This window comes from Parasteatoda tepidariorum, chromosome 7, assembly GCF_043381705.1.
Source record: "Parasteatoda tepidariorum isolate YZ-2023 chromosome 7, CAS_Ptep_4.0, whole genome shotgun sequence".
In the NCBI taxonomy this organism is placed as follows: Eukaryota; Metazoa; Arthropoda; class Arachnida; order Araneae; family Theridiidae; genus Parasteatoda; species Parasteatoda tepidariorum.
This window is the reverse complement of record NC_092210.1, coordinates 52,518,913-52,544,444: the sequence shown is the minus strand read 5'-3', so window position 1 is coordinate 52,544,444 and position 25,532 is coordinate 52,518,913. Positions and strand designations below refer to the sequence as shown.

Genomic DNA, 25,532 nt, shown 5'->3' with positions numbered 1-25,532 from the left:
TCAAGATGCAGAACTGTACTGGCGATGTCACCCACGGTTCGATAGGCTATTTTTTGAAAACAACATATTTTGTCAAAGCTTGAGTGAAGTGTGTGTAAACAGTGATATGTGCTAACCGACAGTTCGGGATCGCTGTAGCTACATGCTCTCACTTAAAAGGAAGTATGGTTGATCAAAATAAATTTTATTCGATTGATTATTTCAATACAATATATTAAAAGTTGTGCAGTATTTAATTTAAAAAAAATACATTTCGTGTTTCTTATAGAAAATATGAATGCAGAGTTTTTTTTCTTTTTTTTCCAATTTTTTTACATTGACATCAGTAGGGAACACTTTAAGGAGAAGGTGCAATCTGTAAATATTTAGTGCTGTCTGTACACAAAAGTACAGTAGTTCTTAAAATTAACGCAATACTCAAATTTCGTCGTTTATCTCCTGTACCGAGTTTTAAATTTGTTTTAAAGATGTATTAATATCATATGCATTCAACAGAGACTCATTACCTACCCACCAATATTCTAGAAATTTACCATATTGTTGCTAAGGTTTGATTTTCTGGGCAGGTGCCATGTTGAATAGCCGCAGTACTCTCCTTTTTGCATGTCTTTGTAAAAGACAGTCAGTACTGCTATGTGAGGATTATGTCTTGGAGCCCTATGTTCGCTTTTTGTTTCATTTAAACTTTGAGGATATTTTGGACCACGTTATCTAACCAGCCGGTCTCCAGACTTTAACCTTATTATAGAGCATGTCTAAGACGTTCTTGGGGTGATAAGTGCAACTCACAAACGTCCAGGGCCTGAAATGCAACGTTGCTGAAAGAGTGGGACCGATTACTACAGTAATACTTCAACTATTTAAATTCCTATATGAAATTACTGAGAGAAGCTTATATATATCATTGAAAATACCCTGTGAACAAAACACACTGTTAAACATTTTTCAATTCTGTTCTCTGTAATCACTGTTTCTTTCAAACATTCCTATTCCAATGATGATAGTGAACGATCATGCGTATTTATTATAACTGTTGCATGCTAATTTTGTTTGTATTACATCAGCCCATTTTTGATTTTCCTAATTTTTTAACAGTCTAGAGGTATCGGAAATAATCGACGAAAATATGAAAATTCTTTTAATTAGATCTTTTGTCGGCGGCATACAAGTATTTGATGTGTAAGAGACATGTTATGGTATGTTATATTTTTCTGAAGTCAAAACCAATATGGTTTCACAAAAAATTAATATTTGCCTCTCAGGCGACGGCTGGTTCAACAGTTGTACCCTAAGTCTTTATTTTTTTCTGTTATAAAAGTATATGTTGTATAAGAAACATGCTATGGTATGTTATATTTTTCTGAATACAAAACAAATATGGTGTCACAAAAAAATTATGTTTGCCACCCAGGAGACGACTGGTGCAACAATTGTACCCTAAGTCTTATTTTTTATTATAAAAGTATTTGATGTATAAGAGAGATGATAGGGTATGCTATATTTTTTGAAGACAAGACAAATATGGTAGCACAAAAAAATTACTATTTGTCTCTCATATATCAAATACTTTTATAACAAAGAAAAAAGACTCGGGGTACATATGTTGTGCCAGCTGTCTTCAAAAGGTAGCTCTCGGAACATAATTTTAAATTTATGAAATGAACTAATGTGAATGTTTTCTAAATTATCAAACCTATTATATCAAAAATTTATGTAAATTTAAAGGAAACGAGTGGTTATTAAAATTAAATTAAGTTAAAGCGAAGGTAGAATTGTAAGTAATTTTAACTATTCTTTCAATGTTTTATTTTCTTTATTCTTTATACTGAAGTCTGAAATCATTTTTTTCTAAGAAAAATTGATTCTGAATAATATATTAACAGTTTGTTTTAAAAGGCATTACAATGGGAAACATAGTTTATAAAAATGAATGAATGTTCGTTAAAAGAATTAAAATTTTAAATAGGTGGAATTATAGGAACGACAACGCACAAATCTAACTTATGAGTTTTTTGTGACTTGATTTTAGCTAGTTTACATAAAATTGGCTAAAATAAATGGTATTATTTTACACTTAGACATAATTAAGTAATTGTTGCTTGTTTGAAGATTGTCACAACGCAACCTACATATCAAAATTTATTTTTTTATACTTTTTTTTTCTCCGCAATTTTAGGATTCAGCCGAAACAAAATTAATATTTGTAATTAATATAAATATAATGATTAATTTATATTAATATCTGTAATAATTTAAATATAATAATATTTAAAATTAAGCTTAAAATGCGTACTAGGTAAAATTGTAAGCAATAGTGAAATAAAATTGAATTCATACTTTTTATACGCTTTTTTAAGAATATGCTATAAACTGTTTATTTATATGACTATTAAAATATGTTAATTTATAACTATATGAAGAAATTTTCCTTTAATAAAATCGTCAAATATTGTGAAAATTTATTAATATTAATCATTTTCACATATGTTACGTGATCGAAACAATTTTTTTTCTAGAAAGCAGTCTTCCTCATTATGGCAATATAAAGATGATTCTAGATATCTAAAACTACTTAACTAAGTATGTACAGTCTACAAATATAAAATTACAAAAAAGAAATAATAATAATAATATGCTCTAAATAACTTTTGATTTAATTATTAAACTTAATTATTTCATGTATTTTCATGTGCTAATTAATGAGGAGTCAATAAATCAGAAATTCTGAAAAAAAAAACATACTTTATTTGAAAAAAAAAATGCCTTTTTTATATATCGACTTCAGATTCTCAGTAAATAAATTATATAATAAGATGTTCTATTTTTAAAGTTTTACAGCACAAAAACTATTCAATTGATTTTGTATTAAATATTAGATTCCGCATGAAATTATTACATGCATTGAAATTATTATATTATGTTGAATTATATTATTATATGCAATTGTTATATCCGTATGAAATTATTGATATTAGATTTCGTATGAAATATTAGATTTTCCTCATTTAAAATAACATTATTTAAGGTTATGTAAAAAATTTCATGCCTTGGCTAAATAATTACCAATTATTTTTTTTCTTCATTAAATCATTTTTAGTAAGTAAGTCTTGTAAATGGATCATGAATTCCAGAGATATGGCAGAAAACATAAAAAGTACTAATAACATTAAAGTAAAGCATTTCCGCAACAGCCCGTTGTGGACCAGGGGGGTCAGAGATTTTAACGCTCCACACTTTCGTAACCAACGGTATTATTGTAGCAATGTGGTCAGCGCTGCGCACAGGCCGCCTTTACTTCCCTGGTGCCCATAGATCTGAAACTGGATGGGTTTCAAGCCGTCTCTGGTAATCGAACCCCAGTTTTTTACAATTACAGTTCAGTGACATGGGAAGAAAAATTCGACTGCTTTCTTAAACAGACATAACTCGCTACTATAATATTGAAAATCAAAAATATCTTTTTAGATTATTTCGGATCATCACTAGAATTTATATTCTAATTAGCTGCATTTATTACATATTTAGAACCATATTTTTCTAATTGCGACTACTTCCATGCATTGAAAATCAAAAATAATTGTTCGAAAAAATAGATGTTTTTTTTTCTTTCAGAGATAGTATGTTTTTGTGTCTTATTTTGTAACTCCGTAAATCGTTAGCATGAATTAATTAGCATACTTAAGGTACGCTTCTTGGGGATACTAACCCTCTTTCAGTACGTAAAATTCTGATCATTTTAGATCTGGAATTATTATTAAAGGTAGTTTTTTTCTCTTCTTCACTAGACTGTAAATCTAATAAAAGCTATAGACAAATTTTAGATGAAAAGCATCTCGTTAACAATCGAGAAATTTTGTCATCGATTGAGTTAAAGGTGTTAATCATCTTTACTCAACGAGGGTACACAGACAAGGAAAGGTATTTAAGTTAATTTTTATAGCAACTAATGTCTCTTTAATTTTGTTAAAGAGGGCTGTTATATCTTCCTCTTATTGGTCACATCTAGTTTCTGTGATAGTGCAGTTAAAAGGTTAACAGTTTTCGTGCATCGTAATGCTTTAACTAATACATGTTTTGTAAACATAAAACAAAAGAAAAAATTTATATTCCATGCGAAGTTATTCTGGTATGATTTTGTGATATTTATGTACTTGTTTGTTTCCTAAAAAAATTTATTGGAATTCAAATTTATGCACAAAAAAAAAATGCTGTGAGAGTTTCCCACATAAATATCTAAATAAACATTTTTACAAGCTGCCTTAATTTTATAAAAATACAAGCCAAAGAATTCGGTTTAACTCTATTATATCAGATCAATATATAACATCAAATATCACAGTAACAACTATTCCTTCGTTTTAAATTTCAATTTAATATCGAATTTGCACATCTTTTATAAAACAATAAACGAACGATCTTTTATGAAACTATAAATATGCATTGTTAATTAATGTACACAATCTGTGTATAAAGAATAATCCCCAAATATTCATCATATGAATGTTTGAGATTGCAGTTGTTGTTATTTTAGCAAATCTAACTACCTACTAATATTTTTGTTTTTGAATGATAAATGTAGGTAAAAAAAATGTTAAAAGTTTCAGCATGTAGTTTCATCTTGTTACAGTGAAAAGATATAGTGCATTTACTATGCAAAGGATAGGCCTGATTATTATATATTTCTAGCTTTATTGCAAATATTATGCTTGTATGCTAAAAAATATCCACAACCCTTTAATTGTATATGTATAAAAAAATTTTACGGTGCTTACATTTTTTTCCATTTATTTGTGCCAAATTAAAGTATTTGTCAAATGTTTTGCCCTTTTTTGTAGTTTGTTGAAAATCATTATTAGTTTGTGAGTTCTTATCCACGAGTATACAGGGTGTCCCAAAAGGTCGTTTACAAACTTAACATGCTGGTCTGTCATGTCATGATGAACAAAATTTACATGGGAACTTGTGTCCGAAAATTAAAACTGCGACCGCTAGAGGGCGATAATTGCACGAAANGCCATTCGCTATCCTAATCAATTGATTTACATTAAGTTGATTTAAATTATAAAAAAGAAATGGTTTAACTTCTCATTCCAGGGAAAAACAGTACAACAGAAAAATTTTAATAACAATTTACTCATGACTTTTAACAGTTTAAGTCAAGTTTTCTTGATGATGTGTTCTACAAAAACAAATTATTTTGACGGTTTAGTATTAAAAATAAAATATTAAAATTATATTTTAACGAGTTTGTTTTATTTTAACAACATAAAATTTTTATTAAATGTGACAACTATAATGTTCAATTTTTGCAAGTTAAGTTACATTTAAGGATGAACACCTTCAGTGCCCGTTTTTCACATGGTCTTAAGTAAATCAGACAAGCTTTGCCCCAAAAGAAATCATTTCGAAACTTTGGGAGAATATCTTTTGAAATTAATTTATAACCTAAGTACAATTATTAAGCAAAATTTTTTCCCATTTTTTTTTTCAAAAGTGAATTTTAAAGCATTTAAGTACAAATGAGCCCCAAATATAAAATGCGGAAGTTCATTTATTTTAAATAATGTTTAAAGCTAAGTAAACATTTTCTACTTTTGGCAATTTTTTAGATTAATTAAATTTATATGGTATTAAGAGCCTTACTACTTTTGTTCAATGTCGTTTTTATATTATTTCAAGTATATATGCGTATTTTTATGCGTATTTTTTTTCAAACAAATGAGATTCCCAATGAGAATTGTTTAACTAAATATATTTTAATACACTTTTACATAAAACTTTTATGTATATTTTATTTTTTGCATTTACTTAATTAATAAAAAAAATTCAACTTAATCCCAGGCTTTCACGGTTTTCTGATTTAAAAAATATGTTAGAATAAATTTAAATAGTTTAAAAGAATTTCAATTTTTATTAAAACCATTTTATGTGATGAAGTTGCCCTTGATAGTTCTTTTTCAAAATCTTCTTTAAATAATACTCTCATATTTGGATATTTTTGTTAATAATTACCTTAAAAGGTTAAAGATAAAAATATTTGTTAACTAAATTCTTTGTTATCTCAATAACGTACTGACTCTACGATAAGAAATAAAAAAAATGCGACTGCGTGATCAAAATGCGTAATAAAATATTTCCATAAGCGAAATCACAAACATTTCACATTTAATTTTTCATTTCAATGCATAATTATTGAGTATAGATTACAATGGATTTCTATTATGAATCTTCTCTCATTTATGTTAATTAATAATATACATTTGATTCGAAAGAACTTCATTCAGTGAATATTTTTTTATATATTCCTTATTACGCTAAGTGTGGACAGGATTATGTTGACAGTCAAATGTTTCTCCTCGGAGCATTTCGATGGCTTCGATACGCATACTTTATACGCTATGTCGATTCCTCTCTTCGGCATGATTAATAATCAAACAGCTTTTTGATGAGACTTCTCAAACAAATAATTCCATTTTGTTTGAATGGCCCATTTCCATTTTGAAGCAACTAAATGAGTCTTCTAAAATGTTTTAAAAAGAGTTTTGAACTAAGAATTAAATTTAAAACTCCATTAAATTTTGAAAGCCTTAATTTTTTTTAGAAATTTATTTATGCTACATTTAAGTTAAAGACTAACTCGTAGAAGGGATATTAAGACCTCTCTTACAGCTTCACAAATACGCCACCAGATACGGAACTTGCATCATCTAGCATAAAGCGCTTTCAGTGATAGCTTCACCTTATTTTCTAGAAATTTTTTTTTTTTAAATTAATGACTCACTTCATAAATTTATGCAAACTGCATTTAATCAAGCATACAAATTTTCTAATAAAATATATACTACATATTCTTTATAAGATTTTATCTTGAATGCTTACGCTATGCGTTAAGCGGCTTGAAGTTGTTTAACGCATTTTATATTCATTTTTATGTAGATAATGGCATCTTATCTTAGCGTAAAAATTTTTTACGTTGTTGTGTCTTATTTGTATTTATTTCTATTTTAATTAAAGGATATAGCTAATGATCAGCTTTTGCACTGTGTAATATAGCTGACATTACTTATGAAGCGAAGATACTCTTGTTTTTAAGCATTGCTTTATTTTGAAATCAATTTTATGTCTGGATTCGTGAGCGTCAGGTTGACTTCTAACAAGAGAAGAAGAAAAATCTTACATGTACGATTGAGATTGAATTATTCTTAATATATTCAAAGTTTTCAAACATAAATTGTGTGACTGTTACCTCCTTAGTCTGTTTTACGTTTCTATATACTAAAATTATTGACTGGTAAGTAGTGAGAAATAAAATTATTTCCTGAATCAAAAACACTTCACGATGGCGGTGTATATTCATCAAACGTATCCTCAAGGAGTAGATGTTGCATACCAAGATTTGGGAAATCGAGGTTTGCAACAACATCAAATGTACGCAGAGCCTGTTATTCAACAACATCAGATATATCGAGATGCTGCTGGGGTACAGCAACAAATATATGCAGAACATTTATTACCGCAACAGGTCTATAGAGAGGAAGATTTGCAACGGCATGCTCAATTATATCGTGTTGAAGATTTGCAACACACTCAAATATATCATGAGGTTCCTCAAGAAGCTCAGCCAGCAGCCCCACCCCCTCAATCCACTCCAGCACATGTTTGTGATATTTGCAATAAAACTTGCAAGTCAAAAAGTGATTTGCAATCACATTATGCTGGTCACACTGGGGAAAAAGCTCATATTTGTGATGTTTGCCACAAAGGTTTTACTCAAAAAAGTAGTCTTCAAACTCATTACTTAATTCATACTGGTGATAAACCTCATGTTTGTGATGTTTGCAACAGAGGGTTCACTGATAAGAGTACATTGCGTAAACACAGTTTAATCCACACTGGCCAAAAACCACATGTGTGTGATATTTGTCAAAGAGGCTTTGTCCAAAAAATTACACTACGAAAACATTACCTCACTCATACTGGAGAGAAAAACCATATTTGTGAAATATGCAATAAAGGTTTTGCTCAAAAAAGTACTCTCCGAACCCACTATTTGGTTCATTCTGCTGATCGAGAAGGTAAGAGGAAACCAAGAAAAGGTAAAGGTAAGAAAGGGGAGGACAGTAGAGACGAAATTATTGTACCTGTACCTGATGAAGAGGCAGTTATACAGCAAGAGCAACAGATGCAGGAACAGGCTGCTGAAACAGTAGAAGTAGAACAAGGTGTTGATCTAGAGCAAGCACAAGTTCATGTTGTAACAGCAGTCCCTGCTGATCAAGAACAAGTTGATATAACATTTGCAGACAACAGTGGCTCACATGATCCAGCTTTGCTGCAAGAACAGCAAGTATTTTTAGAAAGTGCACAAGCATTTGCAACGATTGATCAGCCACTCACACACATGGTGCATCAAGCTTTGAATATTGGACCTCATGGCATTCAGCCTCTAATGACTGTGGATCAGCAAGGAATTGCCCACCTTGGTCAACAAGCTTTGTCTCAACTTGGTCATCAAACTTTAGCTCAAATTGGACACCAGACTTTTGCTATTATTGGTCAACAGCCTTATACTTCGATTGACCAACAGCCTCTTAGCCATATTGTTCATCAAACCATGGCTCCAATTGTAGCTGATCAAAATGTGCCTCCTCCTGGTTTTCCCTTGACCTGCGACCAATGTCCAAAACAATTCAAACGGAAATGTGACCTCCAGAAACATTACATGATCCATACCGGAGAGAAAAGCTTTTTCTGTGAGACATGTAATAAGGGTTTCATGACAAAGAATGCCTTGCAGAAACACATATTTGTGCACACAGGTGAAAAACCTCATTCCTGTAGTATATGTAGCAAAGCATTTACAAAAAAGAGCAGCCTTGCTACACACTATCTTATTCATACAGGCGAGAAACCACACAACTGTAGTTATTGTGATCGTAGATTTAAAGATAAAAGTACATTGCGCAAACATCTTCAAATCCATACTGGTATAAAGAATCATGTTTGTGAAATTTGTTCCAAAGCTTTTGTACAAAAAAGCACCCTTCGTAAACACCAAGTTACTCATACAAAAGAGAAGCTTTTTCAGTGCGAAACCTGCCAGAAACGATTTACTCAAAAATATAGCTTGCATGTTCATTATCAAATTCATAAACGCCCTAGACCATTTCGGTGTGATCAGTGTGAGGAAGCATTTACGAATAAGCTTGAACTAGATAAACATTACAGAATACATACTGGTGAAAAACCGCATACCTGTCACATTTGCAAAGAAGGATTTGATGAAAAGGCACGATTAAATCGTCATATGTTAGGACATACTGGTGAAAAACCTTTTGTATGTAACATATGTCAAAGAGGTTTTAAAGACAAATGCAATATGCAAAGACATTATCTGACACATACAGGGGAGAAGCCTTTTGCTTGCGATTTATGTGAAAGACGATTCAGGGAAAAGGCAAAACTTCTTAAACATAAAGCTCGCCGTCATAAGAGCAAGCCTAAGACGGTTAGAACGCCACAGCCTATTCGTAAAGTAATCATTATCAAAACCCTTTCTACTGATTATTATTATAATCGAAAATACTACTAAAGTCTATTGTTTTTGTCGCTCTAAATATTGAGATGCTCATTATTTTGGATAAACGAATCGTGCATGTCCTGTGTGTGAAGTTTCAGTTTATTAGCTTTTAAGTGTGAAAGTATTTGCATAATAGCTATAATTTTCTATTTTTAATAAAATATTCCTAGACAAATAATATAAATCTATTTATTATAGGGCATTAAAATAAGGTGCATTCATATTTAACACTTCAACTGTCTAAAATTCTGTTTAGAATACTATCTGTCTATCAAAAGATTAACTCCAAAGATTGTTTTGAAACTTCTTTTTTCTTATAAATATCTGTTTGTAATGTTTTTCTCACAATGGGAAATATAATGTAAAATATATTCTACTCAAAATATAACCAAAGTAAATATATGTATAACTCCAATATAAAATAGATAATTCTTATGAATAAACTTTAATTTCCCTAAAAATTAAAAAAATCTATTAATGAATAGGTTCCATGGCTTTGGCTATTGTATAATTCATACACATTTTGAAGGTATGGCTGTTACTAAAGTCAATTATTTGAGTATATTTTAGGTGTTACAGCGAATGGCCGTTATCTCATTTACAAAATCGGAACTGCCACTTTCTGCTGTACCTACAATACAGAGTAATAATCTATTATAACAGTATTCTCTAACATTTCTCATATCTGGGGCTTATCTTGTGGTAGACAGATAGTAGAACTAACCACAGAAGGCTTTCGTGTGTGTTACTTTTTTTTAATGCAAGAACGGTGTATATATATATAGCAGTACAGACTTTTGTGAGTGTGCTTTTATTTTAGTCCAAAGACTGAATCGTTAAAAGGTTAAATTTTGTGTTTTGATTATTAATCTCATTTTATTTTTTAAGAAAAATTCTTTTTTTTCTTTTGTTGCTTAAATCTATAATATGATAGCGTGAATTGTAAATTTAAAAATTTGGTTATTATCTGACTTAATAAATGTTTGTTATGAAAAAGATTTCTTTAACTGAAATTGTAGCATTCAAAAATATTTATCAGTATTCTTATGCTTTTTGTTATGTGTATTTCTTTTTTATTTCTAATGTTAATTTGTAATTAACATCAAATTCATTTTCTGTTATTGTATTTTCATAAACTAAAATTTCTCATTAGTGTTGCGGGGTAAGAACATAATTTATTCAGCAATATTTTTCATTGATAAATTTTAGATATTCTTTTAATACAATATTTCTCTATTCCAATAATCAAGTAGAATTTAAAAAGAAAAAAAACAGATTAAAATAAAATATTCATGTCCTAGTTTTATTGCTGCTCTAAGCATTGACTTGTGATTTCTTTAAACAAAAATTATCTTTAAATATCTCTTTAATTTTTTAACTAAAATTTTCTTTGCACTTCCTCTAGCCACTGAGTTCGTAGATTTAACTGAAATTTCTATTCTTATATGCTTTTTTTTGCTCAACAGAATATTTTTTATTTCTTTTTTTAATTGTGATTGGCACCAAAGACGTGTTAAAAAACAACAGACTTGAAAAAAATATATGTAAAACAGATATTCTCGAAAAAGCAGAGCTTGTAATTTGACTCTGAAACGAATTAATCGGCTTGAACTAGTTCTACTAGCACTGTTTTATAAAAAACGAGCACTATTCGCTTTGTTTATCGACTCAAAATTGTGTGTGTGTGTGGGGGGGGGNTTGAATATTTTCTTAAAAGCAGTGCTAGCGGTATCATTCTAGATTGCTAAGACTGGCACAATTTGTTGTTTTTTGAAGTTGAAATTTTTTTGTTTTTTTTTGTTTTAAATGTAGGATGGCTTCACTATTTATCCTTGAAAATTAATTAAATGATAAAGTAATCATAAGACAGTTTCATAAAGATCTATTACAGAAATGATATGAATTTTGCTTGAAAACAAGATTGAACATCAACTTTTAATGAATTTGAATTTTTCATTATCCAATGAATTGAAATTCTTATTTATCTTTTATATAAAATGTATCATGTACATAGGATTATAAACGAAAATGTGAAATCAATGATTCGAAAATCAATTTACAAGTTTTTTAGTTAGTGTACTAATCTTTATGTATATTATTGTTTTATAGGTTTGTATTATTTCACAACCTCTTGAGTTATAAAATAAAATTAGTGATCTATGCTTGACATAGTTCGAATGTGTATAATATTTAAGATTTATATATTATTTTAGTAAAAGAATTAACTGTTTTCTTTTCACTCTTATGAGCAGTGCCTTTCATTTTTTTTCTTCTCATGGTTAAACAAATGAATTTTTTTCCCATCTAAAGGGGTCGTTCAAATATTACTCAAGCATGTAGTATGAGGATTTGCATTTGCTTGTTTATATCAATAGTGCATAAGTCATGGTGACAATCTCTTAAATAATGTAATTCCTTAAAAAATTACTAAAATAAATATATATTTTAAAAAAAAAATTTTTTTTTCGGACTTAGCCATTTGCTAACAAAGAGGAAGAACAGGTCCAGTAAAAGATTTATTTTTGTAATATTTGAACAGTCCCAACTATTGCATTTCACATAATTTATGTGTCATTTCTCTATATGAATTTTTATTTTTTTTGTAAATTTATGCATGTAATATATTACTAAGTAGTTCTTTCAAAAATAAAAATAATTTCTCTGTACTTTGTCCATTCCATTTTTTTAATTAAAGCTATTTCTGGAAACATTTTTAAAATCAGATAATTTTCAAGTTTGTTACATCAAAAGAGGTGTAACTTTGAATTTATTAATAATATATAGTTTGTCTATAGAAAGAACACCCCTCACTTCTTAGGCTGACTGCAATGGAAACAAGGAAGAAAAGAAGAGAGCTTCTCTTTCCCGATTTCGGTTCTCTTGTGAACCCTAGCTAAAACCTGTCTTAAATATTGAACCAACTACTTGAAATAAAACCTCATAACCGTAATCATAAGTGCTTCAGAGGAATGACATGAAGAGTTCTTTCCATAAACAGAATAAAGCAGTGTTTGTTTCATGGAATAAATTTAAAGTTGTATCTTATTTCTCTCTTTAAAATGTCATTAGCTTAAAGAGCTTTTTTCATCATGTCAGTATGGTGGCTTGCAGTCGGAATTTGGAAATGGTTCTTATGGATTAGCCAGGAAATCAGCATCAAGTCTTAAACTATTCAGGCATTCGATTTTTTTTAAAAATCTATGCCTTGTATGTTCCCATAATATGCAACATACATTGGAAGAAAAATTCATATTTCATTCACAAAACTCAATTTGATCATAATGAAATATTCCTTAAATAGATTTTGAATAGAATATAATCCAAAACTTGAGTGAGCAAAAATCTGTCATGAATAAAAAATGTACTCATTGTAAAATTACCTTAGTGATAATTTAATATAAAGAAATACTTTATTTGCCTCAGTGGCATTTTATTTCTTACTAAAGCAAGTTATTCTTACGACAAATAACTTTCCTTTTCCATACAATTGTTTTCCCTTTGTTAAGTGAAAATAGTGAATTATGCAGAATTCAATCAGCTCTTCTGATTAGTAAAAAAAGTAGTACAAAAAAAAAAGTGTTATAGTTACACAAATCCCACTGAAAAAAATATAGTTAAATTTTTAAATTATCCTTATTTATATATTTCTCCTATTCACCATAAATTCTGTTATTTTTTATTTTGTTAGGTTGCCTTAAGTAATGTTGAATAATGTAATATGTTAAATAATAAAATTTTGTATTTTCATGCAAATAAAAACTTAGTTATAAAATAACTACTTAGATTTATTAGATATCCTTGCTAAAATGGCTGTAGAATTTTACACCAAAACTGCTTTATGGCACTGCATACCCATTAATACTTTACTTTTTTGAGCAGCAGCATGTGTAATACGATACTCAAGTTATGGATCGAGAGGTGTTTGAAGTAGTACAACACGTAATGGAATCGTGATGAGTTTTCCATCTTATTTCATGACACAGATGGAAATACTTCAGCCTACTACACTGAAATGTCCCAAACTCCTACTTAGGATGGTTTGTGCGGTTCAGGGGTGATTGTGAGCCCAAGTCTTCCAGAAATTTTCTTGGAGTAAAAAAAACATAAAGTTTAAATTGAAAAAAAAATTAAGCAAGGTCTTCTCCTCAATATTTCTCAGTTTACTTAAAATATATTTAAAATTTTACACATACCTATGATGACCTGGAGAAGTAATTGAAAATTACAAATGTCTTTCTCGAGTTTATGATTATAACTATTTACTGATAATATTGAATATTAATCTTGAATATAAGCTTATAAAGTAGCTCTCCTTACAAACAAATAAAATAAACTTTCTTTTAAAGTTCCACCTTTGAAAATTTGATTTCCAAAAACTTTTGTGATCAATGATTTTTTGAAACGTCTGAACCTTTGATCTCCAGAAACTTCTGGATCACGGTTAGAGAAAAATCCGGATTTTTTCCGGAGCACAATCAGCCCTGTGCAGTTAAGTGGTTGCCAGGTAGATTTTTGATCCACTCTAAAAAGATTTCAAGACTGAACTTATTTTTTGTTCAATTAATACTGTCTTGCATTGTTTACCAGAAATTTATAGCTCACAGCACTAAAATTTACCTTTCCAAGATAATAGCCTACATTTTAAATCGACCATTTAGTTAAAAAAATTTTATAAGTTACAAACAAAATTATTACAATATCAAAACATGTTGAAATTATTCTTTAATAAAATCATTACCACAGTTTTGTAAAACAAAAATGATAGCTAACCTTTTATATCTTTTTACAACTGTTACTGAACGACTAATATTTTCCTGAAACCATTCACCGTTATTTATTTATTATCCAAGCACTATTTTTTTTTAATAAATAATCTTGATTAAATTTTGGCCAGTATGTCAATATGTTAGGTGCAAAATACAAGCTTAAGCAGATTTAAATTCAGCAATGGTACCCATGTTAAATTAGTATTAAATTTCAACGCATATAGAGCTTTCAAAATATCATGGGCATCTCTTGAGAAATAGTCAAAATTGAAATCAAAGTATTTTTTGGTGAGCAACTGCTTACATATACTAGTGAATATTTAAACACAATTGTACTTTGCATTAACTTTGATTGTTTATAAGTTGTACAAGATAATTTTAATACATAGTAGAAGTCACATATTTTAATAGGAAGTTAAATGCAGGCACCAGATAATAAATTATATTTTAATTAAGTATTAGTATTTCTTATTTTAACATCTGAAAACTTCTGTATTTCCATTAAAAGAATTTTTTTTCTATTTACTTTAATTTGGAATAAAATATGAACACACTTAAAATATTCAGTAAATTATTCAAATAATGATCTGCAATTATTGTTAGACACAGTGTTTCATAAAAATGTCTATTTTATTGGTAATTAATAAATAAAAAGTTAAGTATGTCGACGTGAAAACTTCTCCAAATATATTCCACTCTTGCTCTAATTCATCATTACAAGTCTTGCAAAATGAGGGGAGAGTTTCAGACTAGATACAAATATATTTATAATATGCTGTTTATTTCCAATTACCAAAGGGATGAATAAAAGAAAAGATAACAAAAATAACTATTTAAGTCATAATTGTAATAAGTCATGTAAAATGTATTATGCGATTGGATTTAAATTATAATGAATACCCAATTTGCTGTAAAGTCATTGAATAAATGGAATTTCCAGTAGAGATGTAACGAATAGTGATTTGGCCGAATATTCGACCAAAAAAATCTGCTGAATGGCACATTTTTTAAAATTATTAATAAATATTATCTTTTATATAGAAATAATTTTAGTTATTATTGAAAAATAATGAAAACTTGGCTGTATTATTGATAAGGGGTAAAAAGAAAAAAAACTTTCATAGATAAGATTTAAAAAAAAGCATTTTAAGTTTAACAAAAAAAGAAATAGAAAATATATCCCCTTAATTCTTAAAACAAACCATTAATGCTAACAGCATTTTTTGGTAGAAAAAAAAAAGTTTGATAGAAATCAAAACAAAAATAGTTCTCAATTTTTAAACGATGAAAGATTTAGCGATGAAGGGCTCAACTTTTTAATTTTGCCATGCATGCATGCCATGGGGTAGCAGCAAAGTTTTTTAAAATTTTAGGGTAATTTTAGGAACTTTTTTCAAAAAATTTTAGGTAAATTTTAGGGGTAATATATGATTTTGCTAGGATAAAAACAGATCACACGGTAGTTTATTACATAACAGAAGATTATTACAATTCATCCACACATATCATAAATAATTGCAAGCCATAAAATAAAGCTCTGAAATTTATTAAGTCAAGAATGAAATCTCTAAAGTGTAAAAATGAAATTTCAACTTTACATATTACCTATCAGAAATTAAGTGCATAATTCAGGAACAGGCAAAAGTGAGAATAAATCAAGAGAAAAAATAAATTAACACCAACTTGGATTTTTATTTAATTTTTACCTTCTTAATCAAAACTTTATTATTACCCTTTACCTTACTTTATTAAGAAAAACTATTGTGTGATATTATTAGATTTCAAATCAGCAATTTATATTAGAAGTTAGAGAAAAACAAATTAATCATGATCATTTTTCTAATATATTCTTGATATGATTTGTGAGATTCTTTTACTGCCCTCAATAGTGTTGTGGTGATCTTCAACACTCCTCCATAATTTCGAATGGTATCTTTGATTAGTCTAAGAGACATAATAGTATTCTCATGGTGACTCACATTAAGCATTGCTTTATTTATCGAAAAACCTCTCTCAGGATCAGAATTCCCATGTGGAAAATTAAAACAGTTTTAATTAATGTAGTTAAATTCTTACATTTTAGATTATTGCTTTTTTATTTATATTTAGCCTATAACTCTAATTTTTTAGGAACACCAACAAAATTTTATCAGATTTTTAGGAATTTTAGGGTTTGCACATAGTTTTAGGAATTTTAGGGGGAATGCGACCCCTGGCCATGTTTTTAGAAAAAAAAAGCGACTATAAAAGAATAACGTTTATTAGAAACACTCTTTAAAGAAAGGATAAAACAATGATAAAAAGAAAAGGTTTATTTTCTAGTCCAGCTGTCATAAGAGAAGTGAAAAACTAAGGAATTACATGAGATATTCTGGATAATGTTTTTCTGCCAAATTATGGATTTACTATTCAAAACTTTCTTTAAATATGGAATTTTTTTTTTTAGCAAAGGGTATAGTAGATGGAAATAAATACAGTCTACAATAGTAGAATAGGGATATTTTGGTTCTATCTGTTAAATACAAATTAGAAATCCCCAAAGGATTTAACAAGGGAGCAAAAAAATTTCAGAGCCTGATATTTCCCCAATTTTTTTTTTGTTTCAATAACCTTTACAAAATATTTCTCTTGAGTTAACAATCTAAATTATATGCTGAAAGTGGAATGTTTACGCACATTACACAAAATTTGTTTCATAGATAAGTAACATATTATTTAATTTAAGCAACATTTTTATTTATGTGTACAACTGAGTTCATGTGTTTGTATTTAGTTCATTAGATTAAATTCTGTTTCCAAAAATCAGATTAATAAATTACGTAATACTTCAGAAAACTTAGCATAAAAAAGTTGCCAAGTTAAGTTAATAAATCATTAATTTGATTTTCTGATATTTGAAATTTTTTTTAGCTGGTTAACCATTAAGCTATGTGATGTGATACCAAAAATTCAAAAAACTTAAGTATACTTTAGTGAGTGTGCTTTCTTTTATAATTTAAATCCTGATTTCTTCATCACCCTTTATAAAATTGTTTAATAATTTAAGTGGCAAAAGGGCAACATCGATACTAATACAAAATCATCACAGTTCATTGAAACAATATACAAGTAAGAAAAAGACAAATTTAAATCAATAATTTTATTTTTTCATTTTTACACCTTCATTCCTATAAAAGAAAAGAGAAAAAATTAGGTTTGAAAATAACAAAGGTACAAAATAAGACAATGCGGAGATACAAGATGCAGCTTATTATTTCTAGAACTGATAATCTAATAAATCCTGAAAATAATTACTCTGAGAATTATAGACCCTTAATATGTTTCTAAGTAACATCCATCTACTACTATAAAACACATTAAATGAGTGTGCAATTCACACATATTCAGGAGTTATTTAATCACTCTTAAGAATAAATAGCTACACCTTGTATGATTTTGGAAAAAACTCTTAAAAAAAAAAAAAAAAAAAAAGACAAAGATTTAATTAGTAAATTATATATCAAATGATTAAATTCGAATCAGAAATGAAAAAATTATTTTATATTATTCTTTCTTTATTAATCATAAACACAAACTACATTAAAAATTTTAAAAAAAAAGTTATATAAACAAAATCAAATAAGCATAAATGAAATATGCTAATTAAGCAACAAATTTAAAAGTTATGTGCATCACTGTCTTGTTTTTAATATCTAGATCTCACAACAAACAATGATTCTGTATGTCCGAAAGATTCAGTAAATAAATCATTTTATAAATTATTCCCTAGCTAAATAAAAAGTCACTCTAATAACTAATTCTAGTTTCCTAATAACTAAACTTTTCAAGATATTTATTTTTCATTTTCCATTATTTCTATAATTTGATCTTTCTTTTTGAATTCCATTTTTTTCCCCCCTGAAGAATTTGCAATTTCTGAGCAACCAATTTCAATTTGCTCTCCCCATGCACCAGTTTTTGGAATGACTCTTATTACTCATTCCAGCAAAATGACTTACTTTTAACACTATATGTTTTACTTCATTTTAAAAAATTTTTTTTTATTCGCATAAAAAAAGTTTTTTTTTTTTGTATAATTTACATAACTGCAAAGAAGAAATGTGGGTCCACTATAAATGAACCACCAATTTCTCTTTAACGATATGAAACATTAAATAGTAGTCCGAAGGGGACCACTAAAAACATTCACTGCATTCGTGTATTCATTATACGAAGTGAGACTAGAATTGACATCATATAATGATTTTAACATTACCCTTCATTATTTATTTGGATTTAAACTTGCACTAAAATCAATGATGACAATCTTACACAATATTGCTAACATTTTATATCATTTAAAGATTATCCATTAAACACATGAACCTGTCTCATAGTATTTTGCCTAATTTTTTAAAGTCTGACACATTTACTTAAAAAATATATTCTTAGAGCACTGAAACTTTATTATATTATATAAACAATAAATATCTCATAATTAATAAATAGTCGAATCATTACATTCCTAGTTTTGAAATAAATACATGCAATTAATCTTTTTATATACCCTAGTAAATATTCACAATTGCTATGATGTGGGAAAATGACACGAAAAGATTCAACATGTGAAAAGATGATTAAAAATTTCTTTAGTATCCTTTAACAACGCTCAAAATAAAAAATAGTTTTTAAAAGTTCAAGGTTAATTTAGTAATAAATTTGGCAGAAAGGCAACAAAACAGAAATTCATCACACTGAAATTGTTAAGGAAAAAATATGTTACCTCAGGTACTTCCAGTTCCCCATTATCTATTTGTTTTATCAGGTCATGAGGATGACTACCATCTATTGTGCACCCTACAGATTGGCTAGTTCCAAGGATTTCTTTCACTGTACCAGAAAGCTTTCGTGCCATAGATCGGGGCTGCATTGTCCTTGCAATGTTAACAACATCTTCAAATGTTATATTGCCATTGTGTTTAACTAAAAATATTAAAAAAATTTTAGTAATGTTGAATAATTAAAAATTACAAAATCAACAGAACTAATCCATCATTTGGAAATAACAATTTTTTTTATTTGCTTCCTCATACAATTGAACTTGGCTATTATGAGCTTGTCATTGCACAAAATTTCTGATTATCAACTCGCTATTAGTGACTGAATATTTAGAACTAGCGAGTAAGTTTAATCTAATAAAATGTTAGGTTTCAAATGAAGCCATACCTTTCCCAGAGTTGACTTTTTAGTAGAAAAATGTAAAAAATAGAGAGCAATAGTTTCAGACGAGGTGTTTGTGTACATTATCAAATATTTTCTAAGCAATTATCTATCTGCACCAGCAATATTTTTTGGAAGCAATGTATTGAAATAGGTTATTTATTTTTTACTGTTTAAAATAATAAATAGGAAAGCCTTTTAAAATAACATATTTTATGATAATTTTAAATGTTTTGGGTTAATCGCCCTACAGTCATGCAAGGGTATAAGAATACCTGATCACTTAAAAGAGTTAAAACTTATTTTTCAGATAAAATATACCCTTAAACTTTTACCTGTAAAAAAATTTTGAATGGAAAATTCATGTAAAATATTTATGTTACACAAACCTTAAATGAAATCTTCTTTATTTAACAGTTTAAATTCCTTCTTATGAGTAGCACTTTAAATTTACTTTTATAAATCTATTAAATCAAAATCTACAAATCTATTAATACAAATCAAAATCTTTGTAATATTCTAACATGCATGTTAGTACATTCAAGAATTGTGTAAAACAAAGTAATTACTTCCTCCTTCATAAAATAAAAAGTTACATTTTCTTTTATCATGAAAGCTGGAACAATGCCCAAATTAACTTTGCACATTGTTCAATCTTAGTTCACTAGAAATTCTTTTTTTAATTGGGAAAACTAACATAATGCAGAATAAAAAAGAGACAGGATAAATTTTTATCTAATGAACAAAGAAAGCACTACTTTGTATCTGATTTTATAAATTAAAACATCAAATGGTCTAATTAATCAGCATATATAACGTCAATCACTCAAAACATTAAGACTGAGGCTAAGTACGTGAAAATCCGATTAGGTCATTATTCAGGCTGAGCTAACGATGTTGTGGGAATCTTAATTTTGTAGCAAATTCTGAACATTCACCACCCTTTTTAAAGTTTCAATTTTGAATGAAACACAGAATTAAAAATTTTGAAAATATTGAATAATTATTTTTTGACAGTTGTAGTATATCTAAATAACAAATATGTCACTGCTAAAATATTGATAAAAAATAGTGCATTTTCTACAGAAATATTAATTGAAAATTTAAAGAAATATCATTTTAATTGTATTTAGCTAACTTTAAAGCTATGAAAATTCTGCTCATATTAATAAAGCTATAAAATAGATAAGAACACATAGTTAGATAGAATTTAACTATTAAATAGATAAGAACACAAACCATTAAAATTGATATTAAAAAAAGGTAAGGAAAATGTTTGAATCTTTAGCTATTACTTTGATCAACTAAACACCGATTGCCATGAATTAAGACAAGAGGAACAAGATCATTTACTGACCTAGCTCACAGAATCTGGCTACAAAACATTTGAGAGTAATCAATAGAAACAATGTGAAAATAGAGCAAGGTAACAGAAGCAGTTTTCATAACGAAAATGCTTCAGAAGAGTGTATAAGTGTTTAGTGAAAATGTTTTGTCATTGCCACCACATATCATGTGACAAACTAATCACCAAGACCCAAACTTTGATTTAACTCTTTCTTAAAATAGTTAGAGAGTAAAAGTGAAATGAACCCGATAACCACACACTAAAAGCATTTCATCAATTAGCTTGTCCTCCATGCTAAAATAATAAATTGTTTAAAAAAGTGCAAGAAAATTTATGAAAGCTCAATATTGAATATTCACATTTTTTTCTGGCAATGACGTAAGTGGAAATCTAATAGACCCTATATACTATACATTCTTTTTCAAAATATTCTTATCACTGAGAAACATATGAATTGCGACACCTGATTCTTTCCCAGAATTGAAATCTGTAAGCTCACACGTTGCCATCACAAAAAACTTTGTACGACATAAGTTGAAACAATAATTAAATCTAAAATTTTTTTGTATATCATACTATGAAAAATTAAACAACAATTTGTGTCATCTTTCATAGAAGAAATTAATATTTATTTTGCTACTATTACTACTCTTAACAAAACAAAGTCTGATAAGAGTGAAAAAAGCAGCATTACTTTATATTGAATGCTTTCTTAATGGCAAATGAATCTGCATCAGTCTTACTAGTCTGATACATGATTAAATTGTGTATAAAAAATTGATTTAATAACTTTAATACAACAAACAAAAAACCTTTTTTTAATTAATTTAAAGCATAAAAAATGTGAAACTATTAGATTCAATAGAAATCCGGAGAAACTTAATCTAATCAACTAAATTGAGCCAGACCACTAACTTGGACAAAAGTTATCTATCAAGTCTAATGTAAGTATTAAAAACAAAACACTACTACATCAATTCTTATTAAAACTCAAACATAAGTAACATATTCAATGTAAATTAACAACAAACTTTCATATCTTAAAACCAGGGTTGGCAGGTTTTTGACATGTGACAGTTTTTGACAGTTTAAACCATGGTTTAAACCGTCACGTCAAAAACCTCACTGTCAAAAATGTCGAAAATGTCAAAAACCTATATTCATATGTGAAATTTAATTAATACATAAAATTTATATATTTTTTATAAAGGATAGTGTTTCTAAATATGTTCTAGAAAAAATAAATTTAAAATTTTGAAGAAACACTTATATTTTGAATAGTAACCAAAATCTTGTACTTTTGAAAGCTCACATCTTTTGTAATATTATGTATTCATTTTCATGTGTTATTGAAAATCTGCAGTGATATTATTAAGAAATTTATTTATAACCAAATTTAGTGTATAGTATAGATTATACTAAAAATTAGACATTTTTAAAGATAAACATTAGCAGTTTTGTACATTAGACATCTTTTAAAGAAAAATCTTTTTAATATTCTTTTAAATCTTCTTAATAATCTTTTTAACATAAGACAATACAAATTTAAGTGCTTTCTGTTAAATACACAGAGTAGTTAGTGTCGATTTACAGTATATTCAGCCTATTCATTTACTATGCTGAAAATTTAGTTTATCCAAATACTTGTGAATTTCATTTTGCTGAATACTATATACATAGTTTTGTTGAATATCTAAATATTCAGCTGTTGAATAATTACTTCTTGCTTTCAAGATATGCATTATTTGTATTCTTAATACAAGTGGGGGAAAAAATTAAGAGGTAAAAATTGTTTTAAAATGATAAGTGTAATAATTATAAATAAATATAATAAACAATATGAATTATATTTATCATTATTCACAAATATAACTACTTTTAAATTCAAATTAACATACTGGATAATAAAGATATTCGGTATAACATTAAAAAATTTTTTTTATACACTTGTATCAAGTTTGTATTTATACAACATAACTTGTAAGTTCCTTATAAATATTAGTTATATGTTCCTTATATGTCAAAAATGCATAGTAATAAACTTTTAATTTTCTTAAGTATCAAAAAAAAAAAAATTTTTTTTTTAAATATAAATATTTAAACAATTTTTGTGCAAAATTTTTCTGCACATGCATTTGAATATAAATTTCTGAGATTTTAAATCTGTTATTTTACCTTAATTTTAATTAAAAAATATTTTAAAACCTGCTGATTACCTATAGTATAATTAAATTTCAATATAATGCATGGCAACTGTTGGTAGTTTTGAAGTTTATATATTTTCTTGGCAAACTTCAGTTTTTGACATTTTTGACGGGTTTTTGACGGTTTAAACCAGTATTATACCCTTGTCATGTCAAAAACCACTTTTTGACGTCAAAAACCCAACCCTGCTTAAAACTAAAATATAGTTTTATACAAATATTTTTAAATATAACATTTTTAATAAAAAATAAAAAAAAATTTAGGAAAATTTTATGTCTTTTAACTTAAAATACCACTCTTCAGTTCAGCTCTGCAACTTCCCAAATATGTACACATTGTTTTGTTTTCACAAATAATTAGCATAATTAGCACAGTTTAAAAATAATTAGCACAAAACATTACCATGTTTAACTTTCTTTCGGTCTCTGGGAGGTTCTTTTAGAGCCTTGATTATGAGAGATGCAGCACTGGGACATACTTCAATGTTAGCCTGTCTGTTTTGAATGATTAGTTTAACTGTTATTTTAAGTCCTTTCCAGTCTGAAGTTGCTTTAGCAATATCATCTCCTACTTTTTTTGGAGACTGGAAAAATAATATAAAGAAATTATTATACAAGTAACAATGTAGAACACAATACTTGTTCAAAAATTATAAATTGAAGGCAATAGAAATGTAAGCTACTGTAAAGCACAGTCGGACAGCAATGCAGCTTTAAACTAACAATTTAAAATAATTAACTAGTGTAGGAAATTTTATAATGGTCTTTTGAGCTAAAGAAACAATTTGTACGGTGAAGCTCCGCTGTCATGCATATATTAATAATCACTTTCAGTACAATCATGTACAAAAATAGAACATTCTTTACTGGCTCTGAGCTACAATGCTCCTTAATATTATATACTAGACTAATAGATATAAAACCTTTAACATACATAACACATAGAGTAGAGCTAAATCAAGGTCTATAGAAAGCATATAGAGGATACTTCGGTATTGTGATTTGCTGCGCCATCTACAATTGCCAAGATGCCAAATAGATTTCAAATTTATTACAGAAAAAACATGCAGATGTTTGACCAAGGGTGGCTTCAAGTTAAAATTTTCAAGTTGATCCTGTTCCCTGATTTTTTTTTTTTAGTTTCTTTAGAGCTACTGCCCAGAAGTTGCCAAGACTTATTATTATTCTACCAGAAATCACAATACGGATATCACCAAAATATATAAAGTCTATAATCAAGTCTTGGAAACTTCCTGTCAGCGGCCCTTAAGAAACCAAAAAAAAAAAAAAAAATCACAGAGAAGAACCATAAAAGGTATAACTGTGTAAGTGGCAACTTGGCACAACAGATCACATTACGGAAGTATCCCCTTTTAACAAATCGTATTGGTAAGAAGAAACCGTTTTGCGAACCAAAAACTTTTTTGCAAACAATTAAAATCCAATTCTAGATCATATTTCACTCACAATAGAAATTGTCTACTAAACTTTCCTTTAAACAGTAAAACCTTAGCTGATCAAGTAAAATTGAATTAGCAATTTGCTTAAGAAAAACATTAACAAAGTTAACATTTGACAACAGATTTTATAAAAAAGTGATAAGGACCAAAATCTCTAAACGAGATAACAACAATAAGGCACATTAAAGACCTATCATAATAACAAATTTCACAACAGCTTAACTTACCAAACCAAGTGGACCAACTTTTGGAGCAAGAGACGACGTTGCTCCAACTTCTCCTCCAACAACTCGAAGATATACTGCAGGGGAAAATACATTAATAGTATTACAATATAGCTTCAGTTACATTGAAGCTTATAAGAAACGATTACTAATAATATATAGACAATTTTTAAGAATATTAACTTTTTCTTTATGAAAATAAGAAATCAGTACGTTAATAATTAGATAGAAAATTTGCCAATTTCTAAACATTCTAATAAAGAGAACAATTGTCTCGAAAATGTAACTTTCAACGATTAATGGTAAAATTCTGAGTTTACACGGATATATTTAGGAATTCAGCTTTTTATTTCGATGTACGGAATATAATGTATTGACTTACCAGTTTTAATTTCTGCTGGATCAAACTTAGGTGGCATTTTTAATAATAGTACAAGTTATAACTTTAGAGAATATTAATAACAATAATGGATTAATTCAGATGGAAATAAACTCCAATTTCCCTGAAATCCTCGCAACAGCGCTATGCTTTTTACTTGTTGTGATTTTAATGAAAGACAGTCGCAGTCACAAATAGACAATCGAGGTTTGGTTGGCTATAGTGGATTGGCACGGTGCTGTAAGTGCGCTGTTCAATTTTAGTATAAAAACACGAATAGAAAAGCGTGAAATAACAAAATAGGAAATAAATAATTGTCGCTACAGTTTTAGCTTAAAAACTATTAAAATTAGCTGAATAATTACAAGAACA

The 25,532-nt window shown here is 28.1% G+C and overlaps 3 protein-coding genes across 3 annotated transcripts in view; 2 read left to right on the top strand and 1 right to left on the bottom strand.

Annotated features, from left to right (window-relative positions):
- The window catches only part of LOC107456513 (U1 small nuclear ribonucleoprotein A), a 48,592-nt gene that overhangs the window by 6,614 nt on the left and 16,446 nt on the right, over positions 1–25,532 (top strand). The window lies entirely within an intron of this gene.
- On the top strand, positions 6,777–12,246 carry LOC107456527 (zinc finger protein 93). The gene has a single exon (XM_043045609.2). It carries the CDS (start codon positions 7,340–7,342, stop codon positions 9,590–9,592), a length of 2,253 nt encoding a protein of 750 aa, XP_042901543.1. The 5' UTR covers positions 6,777–7,339; the 3' UTR covers positions 9,593–12,246.
- On the bottom strand, positions 17,471–25,448 carry LOC122268356 (large ribosomal subunit protein uL11). Its single transcript, XM_043045606.2, has 5 exons — positions 25,164–25,448; positions 24,785–24,858; positions 23,501–23,681; positions 19,109–19,308; positions 17,471–17,513 (listed from the first exon to the last, which is right to left on the bottom strand). Exons 1-5 carry the CDS (start codon positions 25,198–25,200, stop codon positions 17,508–17,510), a joined length of 498 nt encoding a protein of 165 aa, XP_042901540.1. The 5' UTR covers positions 25,201–25,448; the 3' UTR covers positions 17,471–17,507.

Coding starts and splice junctions, on each gene's coding strand:
- LOC107456527 (XM_043045609.2), top strand. CDS start 7,340: ATGGCGGTGTATATTCATCAAACGTATCCTCAAGGAGTAGATGTTGCA.
- LOC122268356 (XM_043045606.2), bottom strand. CDS start 25,200: ATGCCACCTAAGTTTGATCCAGCAGAAATTAAAACTG. Junction 23,682..24,784: donor AAGTTGGTCCACTTGGTTTG/GTAAGTTAAGCT, acceptor TTATTTTTCCAG/TCTCCAAAAAAAGTAGGAGA. Junction 19,309..23,500: donor CCGAAAGAAAGTTAAACATG/GTAATGTTTTGT, acceptor TAATATTTTTAG/TTAAACACAATGGCAATATA.